Here is a 19,881-nt window from a genome sequence, read left to right as displayed (position 1 = left end):
AAAATTAGATGAATAGTGTTTTTGGTATGTCGTAATCATCAAATAGGTGCAGAAAAATTGATTAGATAACATTTTGTGACATTCAGTGAATTTTGAGTGTTGATAAAAATCTACAGATTACGGTACGCTTTATGTTCACATGCAATACGACCAATGAATGCGATCGATAAAATCATACAATAATTATGTTTATGTATTAGTTTATAATCAATGTATTGCGAGGAAAGGTACTAAGAAATAAACGATGTTGCACTTTACATATCTGTATCATATTTATATGTGATAACTGATGCTTTCAATATTATGATAGTTATTTTCATTTTTGTTCTTTTTCTTAATACTATTACATTATCGAAAAAATATGTATCGCAAATAATTTTTATGCCTGATTAATAAAAAATGCGAAAATTGAATCATGTTTTTTTTTGTTTATTTTTTCAAGACGGTAAAAAGTACATACGCCTAATAAATTTCTATGTTCGTGTAAAGAATGTCATTATCTTTGTAGATTTTGTCACGCCTAACGAGCATTTTAGTTTACTTTTTAATTTTTATATTTTTTTGTCTTATATCAAATCCCTTATCGTAAGTCGGTTCCATGAATTCGATACTCAGCAAGAATCATCAAAAAAAATTTGAGTGCTCTCCTATAGGAAATCGAACCTACAACCCCTTCAGCTATGTTGTTACAATGGTTAGCACGCTAACCAACGGAGCCAACGACGAGCTTTATATACATATTATGCGCACAACACTACTTGATGGAACAGCTGATAATTAGGCAACAACAAGGTATCGCATTGCGGTGTTGACATCATTGTCAAAAGAGTGCTAGTTTCTGCTTCTATTTTGTGTCACAAGATTAACGATAAATTAACTTGCTGTCGTATGTAATTCAATTTGGACACTGGGATGGATTCTCGAATTAATGAGCAGGATACTCACCGAAGAGTAAGAAGCTGCCAAGTACATCCTTTAAATAAGAAGAGGACTACTTGCAGTGAATATCACATACTTTTTCCAGACATAAAAACACATCCAGATAAATTTCAACAATATTTGAGAATGAATCTTCAAACATTTGAATATTTGTTATCAAACATCGAGAAAAGCCTGCAGAAAAAGTGGTGCAATCTGCATAATCCTATTTATGCTGAAGAAAGATTGGTAATAACTCTAAGGTATTACAACTTTTTATGATAAATTTATTGACGCAACTATAGTTACAACTTATTCATTATCTTTTTTAACAATGCCTGATGTATACTACACAAAGTATATCAAAGTCTTACTCAGATTTTTACTTTCTTTCATTACAGTTACTTTTAAGTTAGTTTCATGGAATTTATTCTATACTTATGCATTTTGTAAATTACTTAGTAAATTAAAATTATCCATTGCAGACTTTTAGCAACCGGTTCATCATATGCACACTTAGCTTTTTCTTTTTATACGGCACCTGCGACTATCTACACAATAACTGAAGAATGCATCAAAATTTTATGGACAGTATTTCAACCAATACATATGCCAATACCTACCAAGGAAAACTTCATGCAAATATCCAATGACTTTTACAAAAAATGCGATTATCCATACTGTCTTGAGGCAATTGACGGTCGCCACATTGGCATTAAGAAACCTGCGCAGTCTGGCTCCTTGTATTACAATTACAAAGGATATTTTTCAATAGTGTTGCAAGCTATCGTTGACGCAAACTATATATATATGCATTAACGTAGGCAATTATGGTCACCAAAGTGATGGTGGCACACTCCAGGCTTCTTATTTTTACAGAGCTTTGATTACATTCAATAAACATTTAATAAAAGATTATCGCGAGCTCGTGTAGTTGTGGAGAACGCATTTGCATATACGTCACAAAAATGGAGGATATTGTACACTACTATGGAACAGTCTCCGAAAAAAGCGGCTTTAATTGTTCAGGTGACATGTTTACTCCACAATATTTGGATGGACCGTGAATGCAAAAAGATTCATGAAAAGGAAAAAAGTACTCTTAATGACAGTCTTCATAAGCCTGTTTTTCAGGAAGAAAACGGTATATAAGTGCGGCTTAAGTATATGAATTATTTTGTAAAAACCAGTGATTAATTTATAATCGAGTAGTAATAAGTAGAACAATCACACTAATTTACACGAACATAGAAATTTATTAGGCGTATGTACTTTTTACCGTCTTGAAAAAATAAACAAAAAAAAACATGATTCAATTTTCGCATTTTTTATTAATCAGGCATAAAAATTATTTGCGATACATATTTTTTCGATAATGTAATAGTATTAAGAAAAAGAACAAAAATGAAAATAACTATCATAATATTGAAAGCATCAGTTATCACATATAAATATGATACAGATATGTAAAGTGCAACATCGTTTATTTCTTAGTACCTTTCCTCGCAATACATTGATTATAAACTAATACATAAACATAATTATTGTATGATTTTATCGATCGCATTCATTGGTCGTATTGCATGTGAACATAAAGCGTACCGTAATCTGTAGATTTTTATCAACACTCAAAATTCACTGAATGTCACAAAATGTTATCTAATCAATTTTTCTGCACCTATTTGATGATTACGACATACCAAAAACACTATTCATCTAATTTTCAATTCATTTAATACAAAAATCAAAAGTGACTGGTAAAAAAATACCAAAAAAAGTGACAAAAAGACAGAGAAAAAAAAAAAGTTTCTTGATGTCTTTAAAGACCTCTGACAATTTTTTTTTTTATGATAACTGAGCGTTCAACTTCATTTTTCTGCAAATGAATCAGCTGCTGCAACATTAGTTATCGAAGCAGACGTAGATGGGCTCTGATGATAAGGTGCACTGACTTCGGATTCATTTGTTATTTTGACAACGTTGCAAGTTGCTGGTACAGACCCTGAATTCATCGAAACTTGGTTTGCAGATGAGCTTGGTGTTGCACCAGATATTGCGTGCTGATTGAACGCTTGCTGATGTTGATAAGGGTTGTATTGCGATAGAAATGAGGGTGGATATTCAGAGCTTGGCGGTGGTGGATGTGTAAGTGGCGGATGTTGTGCAAGGTTGGGGGGTAAATGAGGCACACTGCCATAGTGGGAATATTGAGGTGGGTACGGACTGTAATAAGGGTTGTGTTGGTAAGGAAATGGAAAGGACGTATGATAATTTGGTGGACCATAGCCTGGATAGGTACTTTGATGAAGCTGATGTTCGGATGCACGTTCTCTCTCAAATACTGGCTCTGTTTTTATTCTTTTGTTCTTTGGGCTTCTATCTACGATCACACAGTCTGAAAGATTTTTACAAAATATAATTAATACGATTTGTTGCAATAATTTTTACATTACTAATAACGATTACTGTTTTTTAATGACATTTCAAGAGAGCTTGTATGTAATCATTTTTTATAAAATGGAAAAAAACTCGTGCAAAATACTGAAATCTGAAATTACGAGACTAACAAAAATAAAAATAAAAATGGCCTTGTGTTGTGTCTTTAGTTGGATCATACGTAGCATAGAAAGAAGGTTCCTTTTTGTTGGATTTGGACTCAGCAGGTTCCTGTTTGATGTTAACTGAACTCGTGTTCATTGGGCAGTCGACTAAAATTTTCAATGCGTTTGAATTTAGCTATGAATGAAATAATAATTACAGTTATGTAAAATATTTACCTTTGAGAGAAGTTTGACGACTCTGACTGAACTTAAAATTTTCGTTAAATGAGACTGTTTCTTTCCACTGTCTATTGGGTTGTTTGTAATGAAATACCAACTTAGTGAAATCATTTTTAAAGAAAATAATGTCGTCGGGGTTTATTTGCTGTGCATCTGGTAAAAGAATTTGCATAAGAAAACCAGCGTTGTCTGAATTTGTCTGTCTGACACCACGGATGCCAGTATAAATGCACTGATCTTGAATTTAATGTGTAAATGAATTTATAGATATCGCATTTGTCGACTGTGAGCCCCTACGTTTATGCATATCGTAGACGCATCGTACTGAAGCCGAAGTCGTAGGCAATGAATTCGAACTTGATACGACTTTAGCAATTTATAACTCTTATTCTTCCAACGCACAGTACATCAGAGTACATCAGAGACTTTTACCTCAGTACATTACCTTGTGCACTTTATCTCGTGAAATCCAACATCCACCATTGCTCCCGTTATTAAGAACTTTATCGTTTTACTGTGTGACGAGTTCTGTATTTGTTAATTACTTTCCATCTTTATAATTAATATTTACATGGATAAAGGATTGTAATATACGTATCGTAATTTTAACCAGTTTTCTTTGTTAATTAATAAAAATTAGGGAAGTGTAGGATATTCATGAAAAATTGATTCACTTTATTATTTTATACTTTTTATACAAACCACTTGTCGATGAAGTGCAGCTATGGAGAATTTCATAAAAATTGTCGCCACACTGGAAAAAAGTTGGGTGGACTGTCTGCTCAACTTCACTGTGTACAGCGCCCCCCAGTAGTTGGTGTTGCTGCTCACCCAAGTTGGGTGAACTGCTCACCCAAAGTGGGCGAGCAGCACCAAAAGTCTACTTAACCAAACTCTTGTCTATTGGTGTTGCCGTTCGCGCGCTTTGGGTGAGCAGTTCAACCAACTTGGGTGAGCAGCAACACCAACCACTGGGGGCGCTGTACACAGTAAAGTTGAGCAGATAGTCCACCCAACTTTTTTCCAGTGCAACAACTAAATAAAATAGCACGAAAGTAGTCTTGCTGCGCTTTCATATACTGTATGACTGTTAAAACTTTTCCTTTAAAATAATTTTTTAAGTAATTTTATGGAAAACAAAACTCAGGACGAGCTAGAACGAAATGCATTGCTCTTCCAACATCAACATCAACACCGACGTTGTAACTTTTTTCTCGAGAGAAGAGGATTTACAAACTTGACCGATACAATAAAAATAAAAAATAAATTTTTTTGTATTATTTCTTATTGGATAATATTGATTTTTATTGTTCAGATATTTTTAAGCTTTAAATACGTATATGTGCGCTGTGTTTACTAGTTATTTTTACAACGCATTAATAGATTCTTCTTTCTTACAATTTTAAAAAATACCCCTTACCTCAAAAATCCTAAAACCGTCGTATAAAGGAAAATTTGTTAGATTTTCGTGAGTATTTCTTGTCATATCGTTTCGTCTGTTTGTTAAGAGGAAAAACTCCACCGCATTACTTTTGTTTACACGTAACTTTATTGTGGAGCCATTTATTTTCCGTTCTCAATGGATATATATGAATGCCTGACCAAGATTAGCATTTTTGAGATTTCAATGAAGAGTAGCACTATTCATAACATTTTGGTGGCAAATAGCTACGTTTGTAACCAACAAAAGGAATAAATAAAAGTGGATTCGAGTAACTATGTAGTGCTAGAGTAAATTAATGATCTTACGTTGTACCTAAATTTTTTTTTGTCAGTTATAATTATTATAAAAGTATATTCTAGTTGTTTTCGTTTTTTGTATAGAAAATAAATTAATCCTTGAAATAAATACTACTTTTGGTCAAAACGAAGTGCATCATGCTATGCACTTTATTCGTGGGCAGCTAATGGTGCTTCTCTTTGCTTGGGATCCACAAATAGTGGTACTGTTTATTATATTTAATCATTGATAATACTTATCATTCTTAGTTGTCAATGGCGTGTTGATGTATTTAGTACGATGTATAAAAAAAGAATTTTAAAACTAAAAAAATAGGGAAGATGTGGTAAAGAATACTTAAGACGATAGTGTACAGAGTATAACTAATTTATTGTTGTAATCAATTATAAATAAATGATACAGAAAACTTTTTTTTGGAAAACCTTTAATAAATAAACACTGTTTTCAAAAATTAATAATAATAATTATTTCATTCTGTTGCAGGTATGTTCCTCACGATTTCGAAAACAAAACTCGGAAGCTTGGTGTACAAACAAGGTGCTTATTGTAAGTAAATTAAATTTTGTGATGTCATCCACTAAACGTGATAAAAATGTGTATTGAGGCATACAATATAAATACACGTGATTTTTCTCTTGGATTTGAAGTGTAAGAAAGTGCATGGTACCGTTAAATGTAAAAATATAGTGTTAACTACTAATCGTTAGAAAAATATTTTTTGTATTAATGTGAAAGTTGCTTTTCTAACTAAAGGCAAGAGTAATGGAAAATACACCGAGGATGATAAAATACTTTCCTATGAGAAAAATTAAGATTTTTTTTCAAGAAAAAAAAAATATGGCTCATCTGCCCCCCAAAACCAGACAAAAGTAGTATTTTTAAAACGTAGATGTAGAAAAAACAGTACTTTAATATTTATAACTTTTTTTTATGAACAGTACATTTCATTGAAAATTCAAATTTCAAACATTACTGCTTTGACGTTCATTATTCGCCTTCACGCTTAGATTTTAGTGCACACTCCGCTGTCCGCCTGTCTTACTTATTGTGCCGTATTATATTCGAGACTGTGCACGTCATGTAGGGTATACATTTAAATTAAATTATACATTCATTGAGTGGCTTACATATATTTTTTTCATTTAGAACTAAGAGAGTTTTAGACTTAAAATTTGTACGTACTTTGGTTTTTAATTTTAACAAGTTGATTACTTCGTCTACTTATCATTTATTTTAGAGAAAAACTTTATAAGACAATGTTCAATCCTTAGTATTAAAAGTATTGATATTAAAATACCACCAAGAGTAACAAAAAAACTAATCCCTGTAAATATGAATTTTGGAGCAAAAATACCCCACACCATGAGATGACGCTTGTGTACAGTGACGGCGATCATGCAAGCAAATACCTAAAATGAAATATAAAAATTTAATAATTAAGTAAATAAATCTATTAACATGTAAAACAAATTTTTAGTACGTATAAACTATATCGCTATTGTACCTTGAATGCATGAAGTAGAATATATTTCCCACATACTGAGTAAATTTCAGAGTGAAAGAGATAACTATTGCTTAAAAGTGATTGCTCGCCTTGTTTAATGTCTGCCAATGCAATCTTGGACAATTTTGCGATTTGAGGAAAAAAAAATATCATTGTAAAGGGAGTTATTACCAAAAGTGGAAGCAGCACCCCTAAGATAATGTGCGAACCAAACGTGTTAATTACTGAAAATATGGAAAAAATAACTATGAATGAATCTATTATAGATAGTGTGAATAATGGTTCGAATATTAAACAAATGATTTTACTTATCAGTACTGCTCGAAGGAACATAACTGAAGACAACGAGCCATCAATTCCTATAAATCCAGCATCCCAGTGAATGGACGAAAAAGTTGCTTGATGGCCAGTAGCAAAGAAAAAGTATTCAGCAATCAAAAACCAGCATAATACCACGTGAATGGGAACACGCACTAATTCTTCTACAAACATCGAAAATCAAAAATGGTTGTTTCTGGAAATTTAAAAAATGTTGAATCGAATATCTTGTGCTTTCCTTACCTAGATTAGCTGCATTACGAACTCGATCTATGGCACTAACATATAGTAATATAATACAAGCAATATTCATCATGATGACACTTGGAGCAATTAAAAATCCCAATAACAGAATGTACAGGAGATTCAATAACATGCCGAGTGAAATAAAACTTGAGCTGTATATAGTTTCCAGTCCATACACAATAGAAGTTTCAGTTTCGTACTCGCTTTTTTTTATGTCAAGTGTTTTTTTTAATTTCTCGCACATTTTTGGTATTGTAACTTCTTCTGTTCTGATCTTGATTGTATTTTCTTTTGAAAGCAGAAATATTGATATCGGCCAATAAAACGTTACAATTGCAGCACTACTTATAACCATGTAAATTATCACTGGGATGAAATTCACATTTATGAGGTTTAGATTATTACATATCTTTAACTTTAATAGCCAATAAAAAAAAGTCAATAGCAGCACGATTTTTGATAAGCACGTATTCCTTTTTATATTTGAATAATATTCGGGAAAATTATTATATTTCTGTAGCCACAAATTAAACATAATGTAAAACATTACTATTGAAACTGTTGCTCCCATCGCAAAATAAATTTCTTGCTGTGGAGTAATCGATCCTTTTTTTCCGATGATCAAATAACTACTGTTTAATTCATTTTTTTTCATTTTATCAAATTCTTCTGGTCTGTATCTCCAGTAAAACTGCGAGATTCTAATGATCACACTTACAAAAAAGACTATCACAGATGAAACACAAGTAAATATTAAGCAATTCAATCGTCCTTTTCCTTTGATTGTGGATGAATAATTTTTACTTTGTCTGAAGTAAATGAGGAAACAAAACATAGTGATGACAAAAAAAGATAAGATTTTGTTTTCTTCCAAAATGTAACTATTTGAAAAAACTCCGAATGTAGAGGGGATTAAGACAAACATCAAAAAAAGATTATCAATATTTTTTATACGCATTAACTCTCGACACCATGAGTTAAATATATAATCCAAGTTTTCAATCAGTAATACTGCAAAAGCAATGATAGATGACGAACCATAAGAAAAAAGTAAAGTACTTTGTAAGTCTACAATTCTTGAACAGTACAATACTATAATTGGGACTATGGCTATCACAATTGTGACCAATAAAGATGTCCTAAACCATGATTGTAATTTTAAGTGGATTTTTTCATCAACCAATCCAGTGCTTATTATTGTTAACAGTGACAACACAGACAAAAACATAATGAGCAACCCTCCAGTCATTAGGTTATTGTTATATTGAACCCATTCTTTATAGCAAACATATCTTACTGTTGAAAAATATGTATTTGATAAGCTTATGAAGTCTTTCAAGTCTTCATCCAACTTTACAAGTTTCACTTGCTCTAAAAGTTCGTTGTACATGTGTTTGATTTGATCCAACTGAACTTTGTCAGAAAAAAAGTTTTCACTAGAATAAGTACTTAGGTAGTTTTGAACTTGGAATATATTTCTCCACAATGAGTGTAAGATGAAGGAATTGACATTTTCCGTTGATACTTTGAGTGGCAGTGCTTCAAAGATCAGGCCTCCAATATTCGAAAACGGAATTGGCGTCCCTAAAATAACTGATATAGTAGGTACAATACCAATTTGTCTAACAGTCGATGACGATTTAATATTTAAATCCGTGCTTTCACTTATGAGTGGTAAAGTGGAATACACAAACAAGGCTGCATCAGTTTCATCTGAACTCTCCCCACCATGATCTCCACTTTTGGTCATTCCATGATCACCCATGATGAAAAGTACCGTGTCTTCTTCGTTTTTGTTGATTTTTTCAATGACATCTTGTATAAAAATGTTTGTTTCGTTCAACTTTCTTAACATTTCTGGATGATTCATGCCATACGTGTGTCCACAATGGTCGATTCCTAGCATATGACCTATCAAAAGTGTCCAATCTTTATTATCCATTTCATTGAAAACATTTTCTCTGACGCTCCTATCTACTGTATCTAGATCAAATACATCAAACGAATACACAGTATGGTCTCTTAAGAATTTTCCTGGATAAAACTTATTCCAAGTACAGTCTCCTGTAACAATGTTTCCATTCTCTTGATTTTGAGCAATGATATTGTCTTCTTCGATTGTATCTGCAGCAAAATTCTTATTAATATCGATAAATGTCGGCAAAGTTCCGGTGGTTAAAGCTTTCAGCCTTTGCATTGTTGTTGTTGGAGGGTCTGCCACAAATTTGAAAAGTTTTGAACTCCTGGGATACCTTTGTAGAGTTTCACTGATCACCGGAAGTTTATTTCTATGGAAAGTACCATCTGCGTCTTCATGTTTGTACTTAATGGAAAATTCATACTTTAAGGCATCTACAAGCAATATTATAACACGTGCCTGTGGCTTAAAATCGGTACGAGATGTAGAAACGTTATTCGATTGCGTTAGTCCATTTTTACGAAGAAAAAATCCATTTGTAAAGAGCAAGAGGCCACACACCATAGCAAATGAAGCCCAAAATAATACGTAATAATATTTTATAAAAGTCATGATACAGTTTTTTTGACTGTCTTGTGTTTTTACTTCAGATTCTGGTGATACCTGTAAAACAGTAATACAAATTTTGTGTAATGTACAATTCAAGTAAATAAAATTAAAATCAGCCTTTATTTATTACCAACTGTTAAAATATTAAATTTATTTAAAGCGATCTTTTTACCTTTTCTCTCCTCAAAAAGAAGAGTTTCAAATTTTTTTTTCTCCACGTACTGATTACTTTATACTTTTTTAAAAGTACTATTTTGATGTCAATTTGATGTGAATACAATTTTGTTATCTTCAATCAAAAGCTGCATTAGATATTCCCTACAATTTTTGCGATTTTTAAACAAAAAAAAGCGTAATTTACTCGCATGAAAATTTTGAAATATTTTGATAGCGGATTTGTGCATAAAAATTACCAGTGATGGAAGGACAAAATAAAGCCATGCGAAGAAGACTTGCAGGATCCTGCAGTAATTTTTTTCACTCTTTTAAATCTGGAACCCTAAAAATAAGTTAAAACAAATTATGTGTGAATCGCAAATCTTGTACATCATTTATAATAATATTTACTGTTGTCCAACTTACGCACGGTTATTGCATCATTTTGATGAATATGATGTACAGTAGTAGACCCGTAGAAGAAAAGGCTCAAACAACCTGTCTACCCATGAATATGTTCCACTCCTGAAATATAAGGTTGGTTTACTGAAATCTTGATGTAAATTTTATTTTTTTTAGGTGTACGTAAACTAAAAAAAACTTTGTCTAATGAAAGCTTAAACATTTTCTGAGCACGCTAGCCTGAGGTTGACACTTACGAAACCCGCGAAAGGTTTCCAGATATCGTATTATTTATACGTATATTATGCTTGTGCATGTTTTGTTGCAAAGTAAGATTTTAATAAGATCATTATCAATTGACTGCAATAAGTATTTTTGGATATGGCAATTTTTTTCGGATCAATTTGATCAATCTTTTCACTGAGCGATTGACAATGTTAGCAAGAAAACACGCATGGATTATGGCTGTTGAGAGTCTGATTTTAGACATTGTTCTTTAAATTTTCATTATACTTCCGAACGAATTTTATCCTTGATTTTGTCTTGCTGTAAATGACCACCACTTTTCATATTTTTTTTCTCTTTGGCACTTTGATTACCTGAGGTATCGAACTTCGAGCTGTGGCGTCCTTACTTTAGTTGACACTAAACAATACCAATTTCAAGGAAAGTTCCGTAAATACTTGGCTTCGCTGCTTTTGTTTTGAACTAGTAGTACTTAGCTTAAGGAATTCTGGACTCCATAGTAAACAACCATACAAGTTCTCAGCAGCCAAAATTTTTCCCGTCTAGATCACTCACAAATTTTCTTACCATTGTGTCTTATTTGCTTGACTTCAATCTTTTGAATGGAAATATTTCTAAGGATAATCTAATGCATGCAAGCCTCAATAACTTTAAGTTTATCGTTATTAAAATGCACAAAAATTTAATCTACAATTAGTTTGATGGTACTGCTGAAGATACCTTACTTAATTGTGTTTTACTTTAATTTTTCTTTTTAAAAAAGGACAAAATCTTTGTAAAAAAACATTTAGAAGCACTGATTAAATAATTACCTCTGTTCAAACAAAGCAGCACACTATTGATATTCAAAGTCTGTCTAGTATATTTGTAACGCTAGTTGGCTACACTTTTGAAGCTTCATTCGCGCGTGCACAGCTATTAGTGGCTCAAACTAAATGATTGAATGACGAAATGTAAGCGTTGATAATAGGTACTTATGCCTGAAGGCTGAATTTTAATGTGCAGTTGAATTTGTATTTAACTACCACGATTTTACGATAAAGGAGTTATTTATGATGATACGAAAAACTTAAAAAACACGTAAAAGGCAGATGAACTAAGTACTTTTCGGACATTACAACTGTAAAATTAAAAAAAGCCACGTGAGCTGGTAACCAACGTTCATACTTGATGACTTGGTATACTATACGTATAACAGTGTCTGACTTGGTTTATGAAAAGTATTAAAGTATGTGTAACAGCGCTATGCCGGTAGATTACAGTACTTAAACTTTTTCAAATTTTTGACAACAAGCTATCCCCCGATACGAAGAACGTATATAACTACGTCAATGACATCATGATACTCATATGACCAAGACCCATACTTATTTCTACTCGTTCACACATGTAATATTAGGATATATACATGATTAAATTTTTAAAGCAAATTAAACGTAACCACTAAAATGTAAATAAATATATTAGAAATAAGTAAATGACTTCCAATTTAATAAGAGCTTATGCCGTTTCAAAAATTTTTTTACAAGGAAAAACTGTCAGTACAAAAAAAAATTTAATAAAAAGTACAAGTAATATTTGTGATTATCCACAAAAAATATTCCGTTTTTGCCCCCCTCTTTAAAAAAAAAAATTTTTTTTTTGGACACACCCTTGAAACAGGGCTCATTTTATTCATAATGTCATATACTAGAAGAAAAAAAATTTTGAACTCGGATGTCAGTAAGGATAACACCCATCACATGTTAAAGTTATATCTATAATACATATTTAGGACACTCTCCATAAAAATCCGTATCAGTACTAGTAAAAACCATAAAATTTACATTAACGTCAGTTTTCATTTAAAATAATAGTTTTACCATTAAAATTTTTTTTATTAATTAATTAATTGAGCTTCGATTTATAGATTTTAAACCACTCAGTTTATAAAGGTATGAAGCTTTAAAAGTGCAAGTTATCAAGTAAGACGGTTTTCGTAACACCGTTTTCGTAACGACGTTTTTTAACAAAGTCGAGCAAAACAGCCTCGATGCTGCTACCAGAAGGAAATATGATGTTATATTGCATGTACCGGACTGTCAAAACAGCATAAAAAGTATAGCTTGTTTGACGTTTTCATGGCTTACAAGATATAGACGGACTAAAATAACTTCCCATATTTTTGTTATAAACAACATTATTTATATCATTTTTTAATAATATTCGCACAATCTTTTATTAATTTCAATAAATATTTATTTTAGGATTTGCATAGTACGAATATTCCGATATTCAGCCAGGGTTGCAAAAAAGCGAATAGCTGTTTTTTCACACAGGACTGCTAAAATTTTGAACATATTTCAAAATAATCCTAGAAACCATTCCCAATAAAACTTACTACTGTTAGGGGGCATGTGAATGATGACTCGTTCTTCTGGAGCTCTTCACAGAATACCTACGTGTATGCCCGGCTGAAAAAAAGGACACTGCACATAAACTAAAAATTCATGTCCAAGGAGGTTCAATGATTTTACGAAATACTGAAAAAGCAGTAAAACGTTAACAATAACTATTTAATACACCAGAAAACTGTGGGAATTTCTTCAATATTTTTACCACAAATTTTTTTATTAATGAAAAATAAGTCTAAATTCATTATTGTTCTCAAGAGCTTGTTTTAACAGTTTAAATTTTATCGATAAACAAATTTATGGTTAAAAATATTGAAAAAATTTACACACTTTTTTGACACTCTGAATAGTTAGTAGACCCAAATGCAAGTTTTAAGGATATTCCACTAGTTGGATCTCTAAGAAATCGACCACTGCGACTTTGCATGTACCTATACAACTCACCTCAGTGGCTCAAGAAACTCTTTATCTTGACAAGCTTGCTTAAGAACTTTACATAAAAGAGAATAATCCAATCATACTATACTTTGTACTATACTGCCAAGGTGACGGTCAGCAAGACAGAAAATGCTAATTATATAATAAAGTCCGAGGACTAAAGTTATTGGAGTAAAATGACATTTTATCAAAGAGTCATTGAAAGTATAGAAATTGTAACGCAATTCCTAAAATAGAAAAAAATTTTGATAGGATCTGTCACTAACAAGACTAATGTTTTCTAAATAAAATCATTGATTCATGTATATATGTTGTAATTATTTAATATGACAGTTAAGGGACACAATAATATTTGTTGTACAACTATACTTTTGGTCAATCAGCTGTTACAAGCCAATGAAAAATTAATTAATTGTCACAACAATTGTTACACATATTATCGTAAGCAGACTGGTTGAAAAAATAAGTACAGCTAATCCTTCATTTTAATACGTTAGATAAAACTTGAATACCATAGTATGTACCAGTACAATCTGTATGTATTAACAGATTCGCATGTATGTCATTTAGCTCCTTATTACATTTCTATATCACGTAAACTTGTCAAGCCTTATCTTAGCCACTCGTAAAAGGTGCAGGTATGAATCATTAATTTGTCCCATGTCTGATCAATTTACATCGAAGTAAGGAAATAAGTTTTCTATTAACACCTGTTTCTCCAGTCAAATCATAAATGTGCATATTTCTATTGACAATGGTAGATTTTTTCGTAAAACTTGTATTACATTAGTTGTAACGAGCCAAAATGGCCTCTATATTCCAAAATTCTCTCGCTGATGCAACGTGTATACAAAGATCATTAATTTGACGCTTCTCCGAACTGTTTGTTTTTCGGGAGCTGTATACACGCTGAGAGGAGGGGACGAGGACGCCAACGGACAAACAGTTGAGATGCAGAGACACAGCAGCGCCAGCAGAAAAGGACAAGGAAAGTGCGAATGCGACTACCGAGACACAGCAGCTGCTAAGTATGATAGTGACTGCGAGAGGAGATACGTGGCGGCAGCAGTGGCGGCGGCCATTGCTTGAGCAAGAGATCGTGAGTCAGTCGGGAGCAAAGCCTCGAGCTGCACGCTCAAGCGCGAGCAGCGAGAGCTTCGGTGACTTGACGGGTTTTCGTGGCGAGAGTTAAGAGAGAGAGAGAGAGTTTTCGAGAAGGTGCGTTGAGTGTTGAGAGAAGAGAGAGGAGTGTACGTGCGAGACGAGAAGCTGCTGTGTTCTCCCAGGACGACGAGGTCTCCAGGTCGATGACTACGGCCGCTGAGGGAAGAAGCAGAGAGAGAAGAGAAAGGGTGATGCCGCAGGACGAACGACCCGCTCAAGGACGCCGGACGACATCACGCCGGGTTGGACTCGCGGACGTTTGGACCAGGAGGTGAGGCTAGAGAGAGAGAGAGAGAGAGAGAGAGAGAAATATTGAGAGAAAGAGAAGTAGTGTGTAGCGTAGACAGTGAGAGAGAGAGAGAGAGATTGTAGCGTATACAGTGCGAGAGAGAGAGAGAGAGAGTTGGGTTGACGAGACGAGGTGTACGAGAGACCGCGAGGTGCATGGGAGGGCCGCCATTTTTCGTGCGTGTTGTCATGTATTAGGGTAGATAGTGGAGTAGAGAGAGAGAGAGAGAGTGTGTGTGTGTAGTCGAGTAGAGAGAGAGAGAGAGAGTGTATAGCAGTGTGAGAGATTGGGACGGAGTGTGAGAGTGTGCGTAGTAGTGTGGGTCGAGGACGAGCAGGAGCCAGCGCTCCCTAAAGTGGCTACCGAACTTGGGGGGAAATTCAAATTGGCTATATGGAGCAAGACGCAAAACCTCAGATAACTCGACAACATTCCATACACCATAACTTGATCAATTAATCCTAAGCTATTTAACCCAATAACCCAACGCGCCCATACGCAGTATCACGAGCATTAATAATTAATAAAATAAATTAAACAATAACGCAAGCGCCAATCCCCACACAACCCGGGGCGCTTACTGGTCACTTTAATTATGAATAAAATAAGTAACATAACACAAGCCTTAATCCCCACACAACCCGGGGCACTTTCTGGTCACTTTGTTAATTGATGTAATAAGGAAAATAACACAAAAGCCAATCCCCACACGACCCGGGGCACTTACTGGTCACTTTGTTAATTAATATAAAAAAAAAATAACACAAGCGCCAATAACCACACAACCCGAGGCACTTACTGGTCACTTTAATTATTAACAAAATTAATAAAGTAGAGCAAACGCCAATCCTCACACAACCCGGGGCGCTTTCTGGTCACTATGTTAATTAATATAAATAAAAAAATAACACACTCGCCAATCCCCACACAACCCAGGGCGCTTTCTGATCACTTTGTTAATGAATATATTAAATAAAATAACACAAGCGCCAATCCCCACACGACCCGGGGCACTTACTGGTCGCTTTAATTATTAATAAAATAACACAAGCGCCAATCCTCACACAACCAGGGCGCTTTCTGATCATTTTGTTAATTAATATAATAAATAAAATAACACAAGCCCCGATCCACACACAACTCATGGCGCCTACTGGTCACTTTAATTATTAATAAAATAACAATAGCGCCAATCCCCACACAACCCGGGGCACTTTCTGGTCACTTTGTTAATTGATGTAATTAATAAAATAACATAAGCGCCAATCCCCACACAACCCGGGGCGCTTACTGGTTGTGTGGGGATTGGCGATTGCTCTACTTTATCAACTTTGTTATTAATTAAAGCGACCAGTAGGCGTCCCGGGTGGTGTGGGGATTAAGGCTTGTGTTATGTTACTTATTTTATTCATAATTAAAGTGACCAGCAAGCGCCCCAGGTTTTATGGGGATTGGCGCTTACTCTACTTTGATAATTTTGTTAATAATTAAAGCGACTAGTAAGCGCCTCAGGTTGTGTGGGGATTGGCGCTTGTGTTATTTTATTTATTATATTCATTAACAAAGTGATCAGAAAGTGCCCCGGGTTGTGTGGGGATTAAGGCTTGTGTTATGTTACTTATTTTATTCATAATTAAAGTGACCAGTAAGCGCCCCGGGTTGTGTGGGGATTGGCTTTTGTGTTATTTTCCTTATTACACCAATTAACAAAGTGACCAGAAAGTGCCCCGGGTTGTGTGGGGATTAAGGCTTGTGTTATGTTACTTATTTTATTAATAATTAAAGCGACCAGAAAGCGCCCCGGGTTGTATGGGGATTGGCGCTAACTCTACTTTGATAATTTTGTTAATAATTAAAGTGACTAGTAAGCGCCTCAGGTTGTGTGGGGATTGGCGCTTGTGTTATTTTATTAATAATTAAAGCGACCAGTAGGCGTCCCGGGTGGTGTGGGGATTGGCACTTGTGTTATTTTATTTAATATATTCATTAACAAAGTGATCAGAAAGTGCCCCGGGTTGTGTGGGGATTAAGGCTTGTGTTATGTTACTTATTTTATTCATAATTAAAGTGACCAGTAAGCGCCCCGGGTTGTGTGGGGATTGGCGCTTACTCTACTTTGATAATTTTGTTAATAATTAAAGTGACTAGTAAGCGCCTCAGGTTGTGTGGGGATTGGCGCTTGCTCTACTTTATTAATTTTGTTAATAATTAAAGTGACCAGTAAGCGCCTCGGGTTGTGTGGGGATTGGCGCTTGTGTTATTTTACTTATTTTATCAATAATTAAAGCGACCAGAAAGTGCCCTGGGTTTTGTGGGGATTGGCGCTTGCTCTACTTTATTAATTTTCTTAATAATTAAAGTGACCAGTAAGCGCCCCGGGTTGTGTGGGGATTGGCGCTTGCGTTATTGTTTAATGTATTTTATTAATTAATAAAGCTTGTGATACTGCTTTTAGGCGCGTTGGGTTATTGGGTTAAATAGCTTAGGATTAATTGATTAAGTTATGGTGTATGGAATGTTGTCGAGTTATCTGAGGTTTTGCGTCTTGCTCCATATAGCCAATTTGAATTTCCCCCCAAGTTCGGTAGCCACTTTTGGGAGCGCTGGCAGGAGCCCCTCCTGGTTCCGGACCAGCAGGACGTGGTGGACGAGCGCTCGTGGCTCGCAGGTTGTGAGGCGGAGTCGCTGTAGCGCCGTTCAGAAGACGAAGTGAAGCATTGTGTCGTGTATTGTGAAGAGAGGGAGACTGTGTATTAGTGTTAAGTGTTTAATAAAAGAAACAGTGAAAGGTATTTGTTGTGTGTAAATTAATAGTTCTTCCCGTAGAACGGGAGAACTCCCGCGCCAATCCCCCCTTTTTCAGGAGCAGAAACTCAAGAGGTGAGAGGGACAACGGTGACGAACGCGATCGAGATTTGCTAACGCTGCGTCGGCGCCTCTTTTCGTTTCAGGTTAAGAAGCAGTGTCACATAGTCTGTGTCTCCACTGATCAAAATTTAACAGATTATCTCATCGTAGGGTCTATTCGCACCGTATATCCACGTAATCACGTGGATATAATGGATACGCATGCACGGTGGGCAACTTTACTGTCTGGTACTTATAGGGTCCGATTTTATTTTCTTTTCCGAACGAGCGAAGCCAGCGAAGCGCATGCTTGCGTATTCGTGAATATAAGGTGCGAATAGATACAGCGTAATTTAGATGTGAATTATCGTATATTAACAAAATATGAAAGAAAAAAACAGGCGACAACGAGATTTTTTTTTAATCAATTGTTATTACTGTTTTAGAAATTGGAATATTTTCAAATAAATTCATCAGTACAACGCCTAGATATTTTTTTTTTTGCTTGATTTTTGTAAATAATATCTTAAACACTTTTCGTTACAATTCTAATCGCATTATTTTTTAGGGTTAACGATATTTTATTAATTGTTCAAATTTATGGATAAGCACAAAATTGATCGGCCATGATTCAAAAATAGTTGATGTAATTCTAATGGTTCACAAAAAAAAAAAATGAAGGTTCGTTTGTACTCACGAGAATTTAATTTATACAAAAATTTAAAAATAAACGTATAATAAAAGAAAAAGAGAAATGCAATATAAAGAAAACAATTAAAAAATCAGTGGACAGTGGGTGCTTGGGTACCCGAGTATGAAGTTATACTTCTATAAAATTATATGGCAAACAATATAATATTGAGTATAATAATACCTTCTATGAAACAATATTGTGTACGAAGGTGGTGCAATTATCGTGGGAATGAGTATACCTACGTTGATTGGGTGTGATTTTAACTAATATGAAATAAGTTAATGATTATAAACAACACATTACGGCACAATGCAATAAAAATAATATATAGGCTGGGCAGTCCAAGACTGTGCACTTTCATCGAATCTTCCGGTAATTTTAGAACAACATTCTACTGCCTACGCTGATTACATCTGTAACGTCACAGTCACATCTATCATGTACGATCCCATTTTTTAATTCTCGTCCATATTTAATACCCAAAATATACTTGTATCCAAAAAATTAAGAAAAACCATCCTGCAGTACCCTCACGCATAACGCGCTTATAGAAGTATAACTTCGCAATTTAACATTGGTCGAGACACCAAAAAATATGTACAACGCCTTATCACGCAATTTTGCCTCCTCCATTGACTTATACCTTTTCTCTGCTACATACATCACAAATTACGTACATACTTCTTCAGCTTACCCATCACAATCAAATGGACAGTATGCAAATTATAGGAAAAATTCTTGCAACGAAGAAAAAGAGACCCGAGTATAATTGAAATTTTATTAATCGGTCGTTGCATAATTCATGGACGTGGACTCGAACCGGCACCTCCAATATTGTAATCTCTTCTTTTTTCTTCTTCGCTCTTGTTTGAGTTCAATCAAACTCATGGAAGCAATGAAAAAAGGAACGAAAGCAGTTTTTGCGCATGTTTTTTCTTTTAAGCCCTTGACGTTTAATTTTTCCGGTATAAAAATTTCAGACAAGGAAGCGTGCGGTGGCTCGGTCGGCTGGTTTGCGGGATGGCACGCGGGAGACTGTGGGTTCGATTTCCGGCCAGTGCGACGCTCCCGAGCAAGTACCTCTGTGATTTTTCACCACGCAATGCTCCTCGTGGAGGGTTTGGAAGACCTTCTCGCAGCAAAAATTGCCTACCACATAGATCCTTCGCTCTCGAGGTGGTCTATGTGACATCATCACCGTACCAACAAACTACAAAG

General features: G+C 34.5%; 2 protein-coding genes across 2 annotated transcripts in view; one reads left to right on the top strand and one right to left on the bottom strand.

Moving 5' to 3' along the window:
* Nucleotides 1–5,931: 5,931 nt before the first annotated feature.
* Nucleotides 5,932–19,881, top strand: part of twin (CCR4-NOT transcription complex subunit 6-like twin) — a 202,027-nt gene continuing 188,077 nt past the window's right edge. The window contains exon 1 of the mRNA XM_023391529.2: nt 5,932–5,985. The gene's annotated coding sequence lies outside the window, so the exon portion shown is untranslated. The remainder of the gene's footprint in view (nt 5,986–19,881) is intronic.
* On the bottom strand, nt 8,612–10,037 carry LOC149375850 (GPI ethanolamine phosphate transferase 3, catalytic subunit-like). Its single transcript, XM_089597110.1, has 2 exons — nt 8,688–10,037; nt 8,612–8,617 (listed from the first exon to the last, which is right to left on the bottom strand). The coding sequence occupies exons 1-2, from the start codon at nt 10,035–10,037 to the stop codon at nt 8,612–8,614; spliced, it is 1,356 nt and encodes a 451-aa protein (XP_089453236.1).

The sequence above is a fragment of the Copidosoma floridanum genome, unplaced genomic scaffold, assembly GCF_036245765.1.
Source record: "Copidosoma floridanum isolate Cflo_tuat_1 unplaced genomic scaffold, Cflo_Japanese_pri ptg000004l, whole genome shotgun sequence".
In the NCBI taxonomy this organism is placed as follows: domain Eukaryota; kingdom Metazoa; phylum Arthropoda; class Insecta; order Hymenoptera; family Encyrtidae; genus Copidosoma; species Copidosoma floridanum.
Note: the sequence above shows the minus strand (reverse complement) of the source record. Positions and strands in the feature narration are given on the sequence as shown.

What these genes read in the sequence shown, in the direction of transcription:
- LOC149375850 (XM_089597110.1), bottom strand. Translation starts at nt 10,037, where the DNA reads ATGACTTTTATAAAATATTATTACGTATTATTTTGGGCTTCATTTGCT.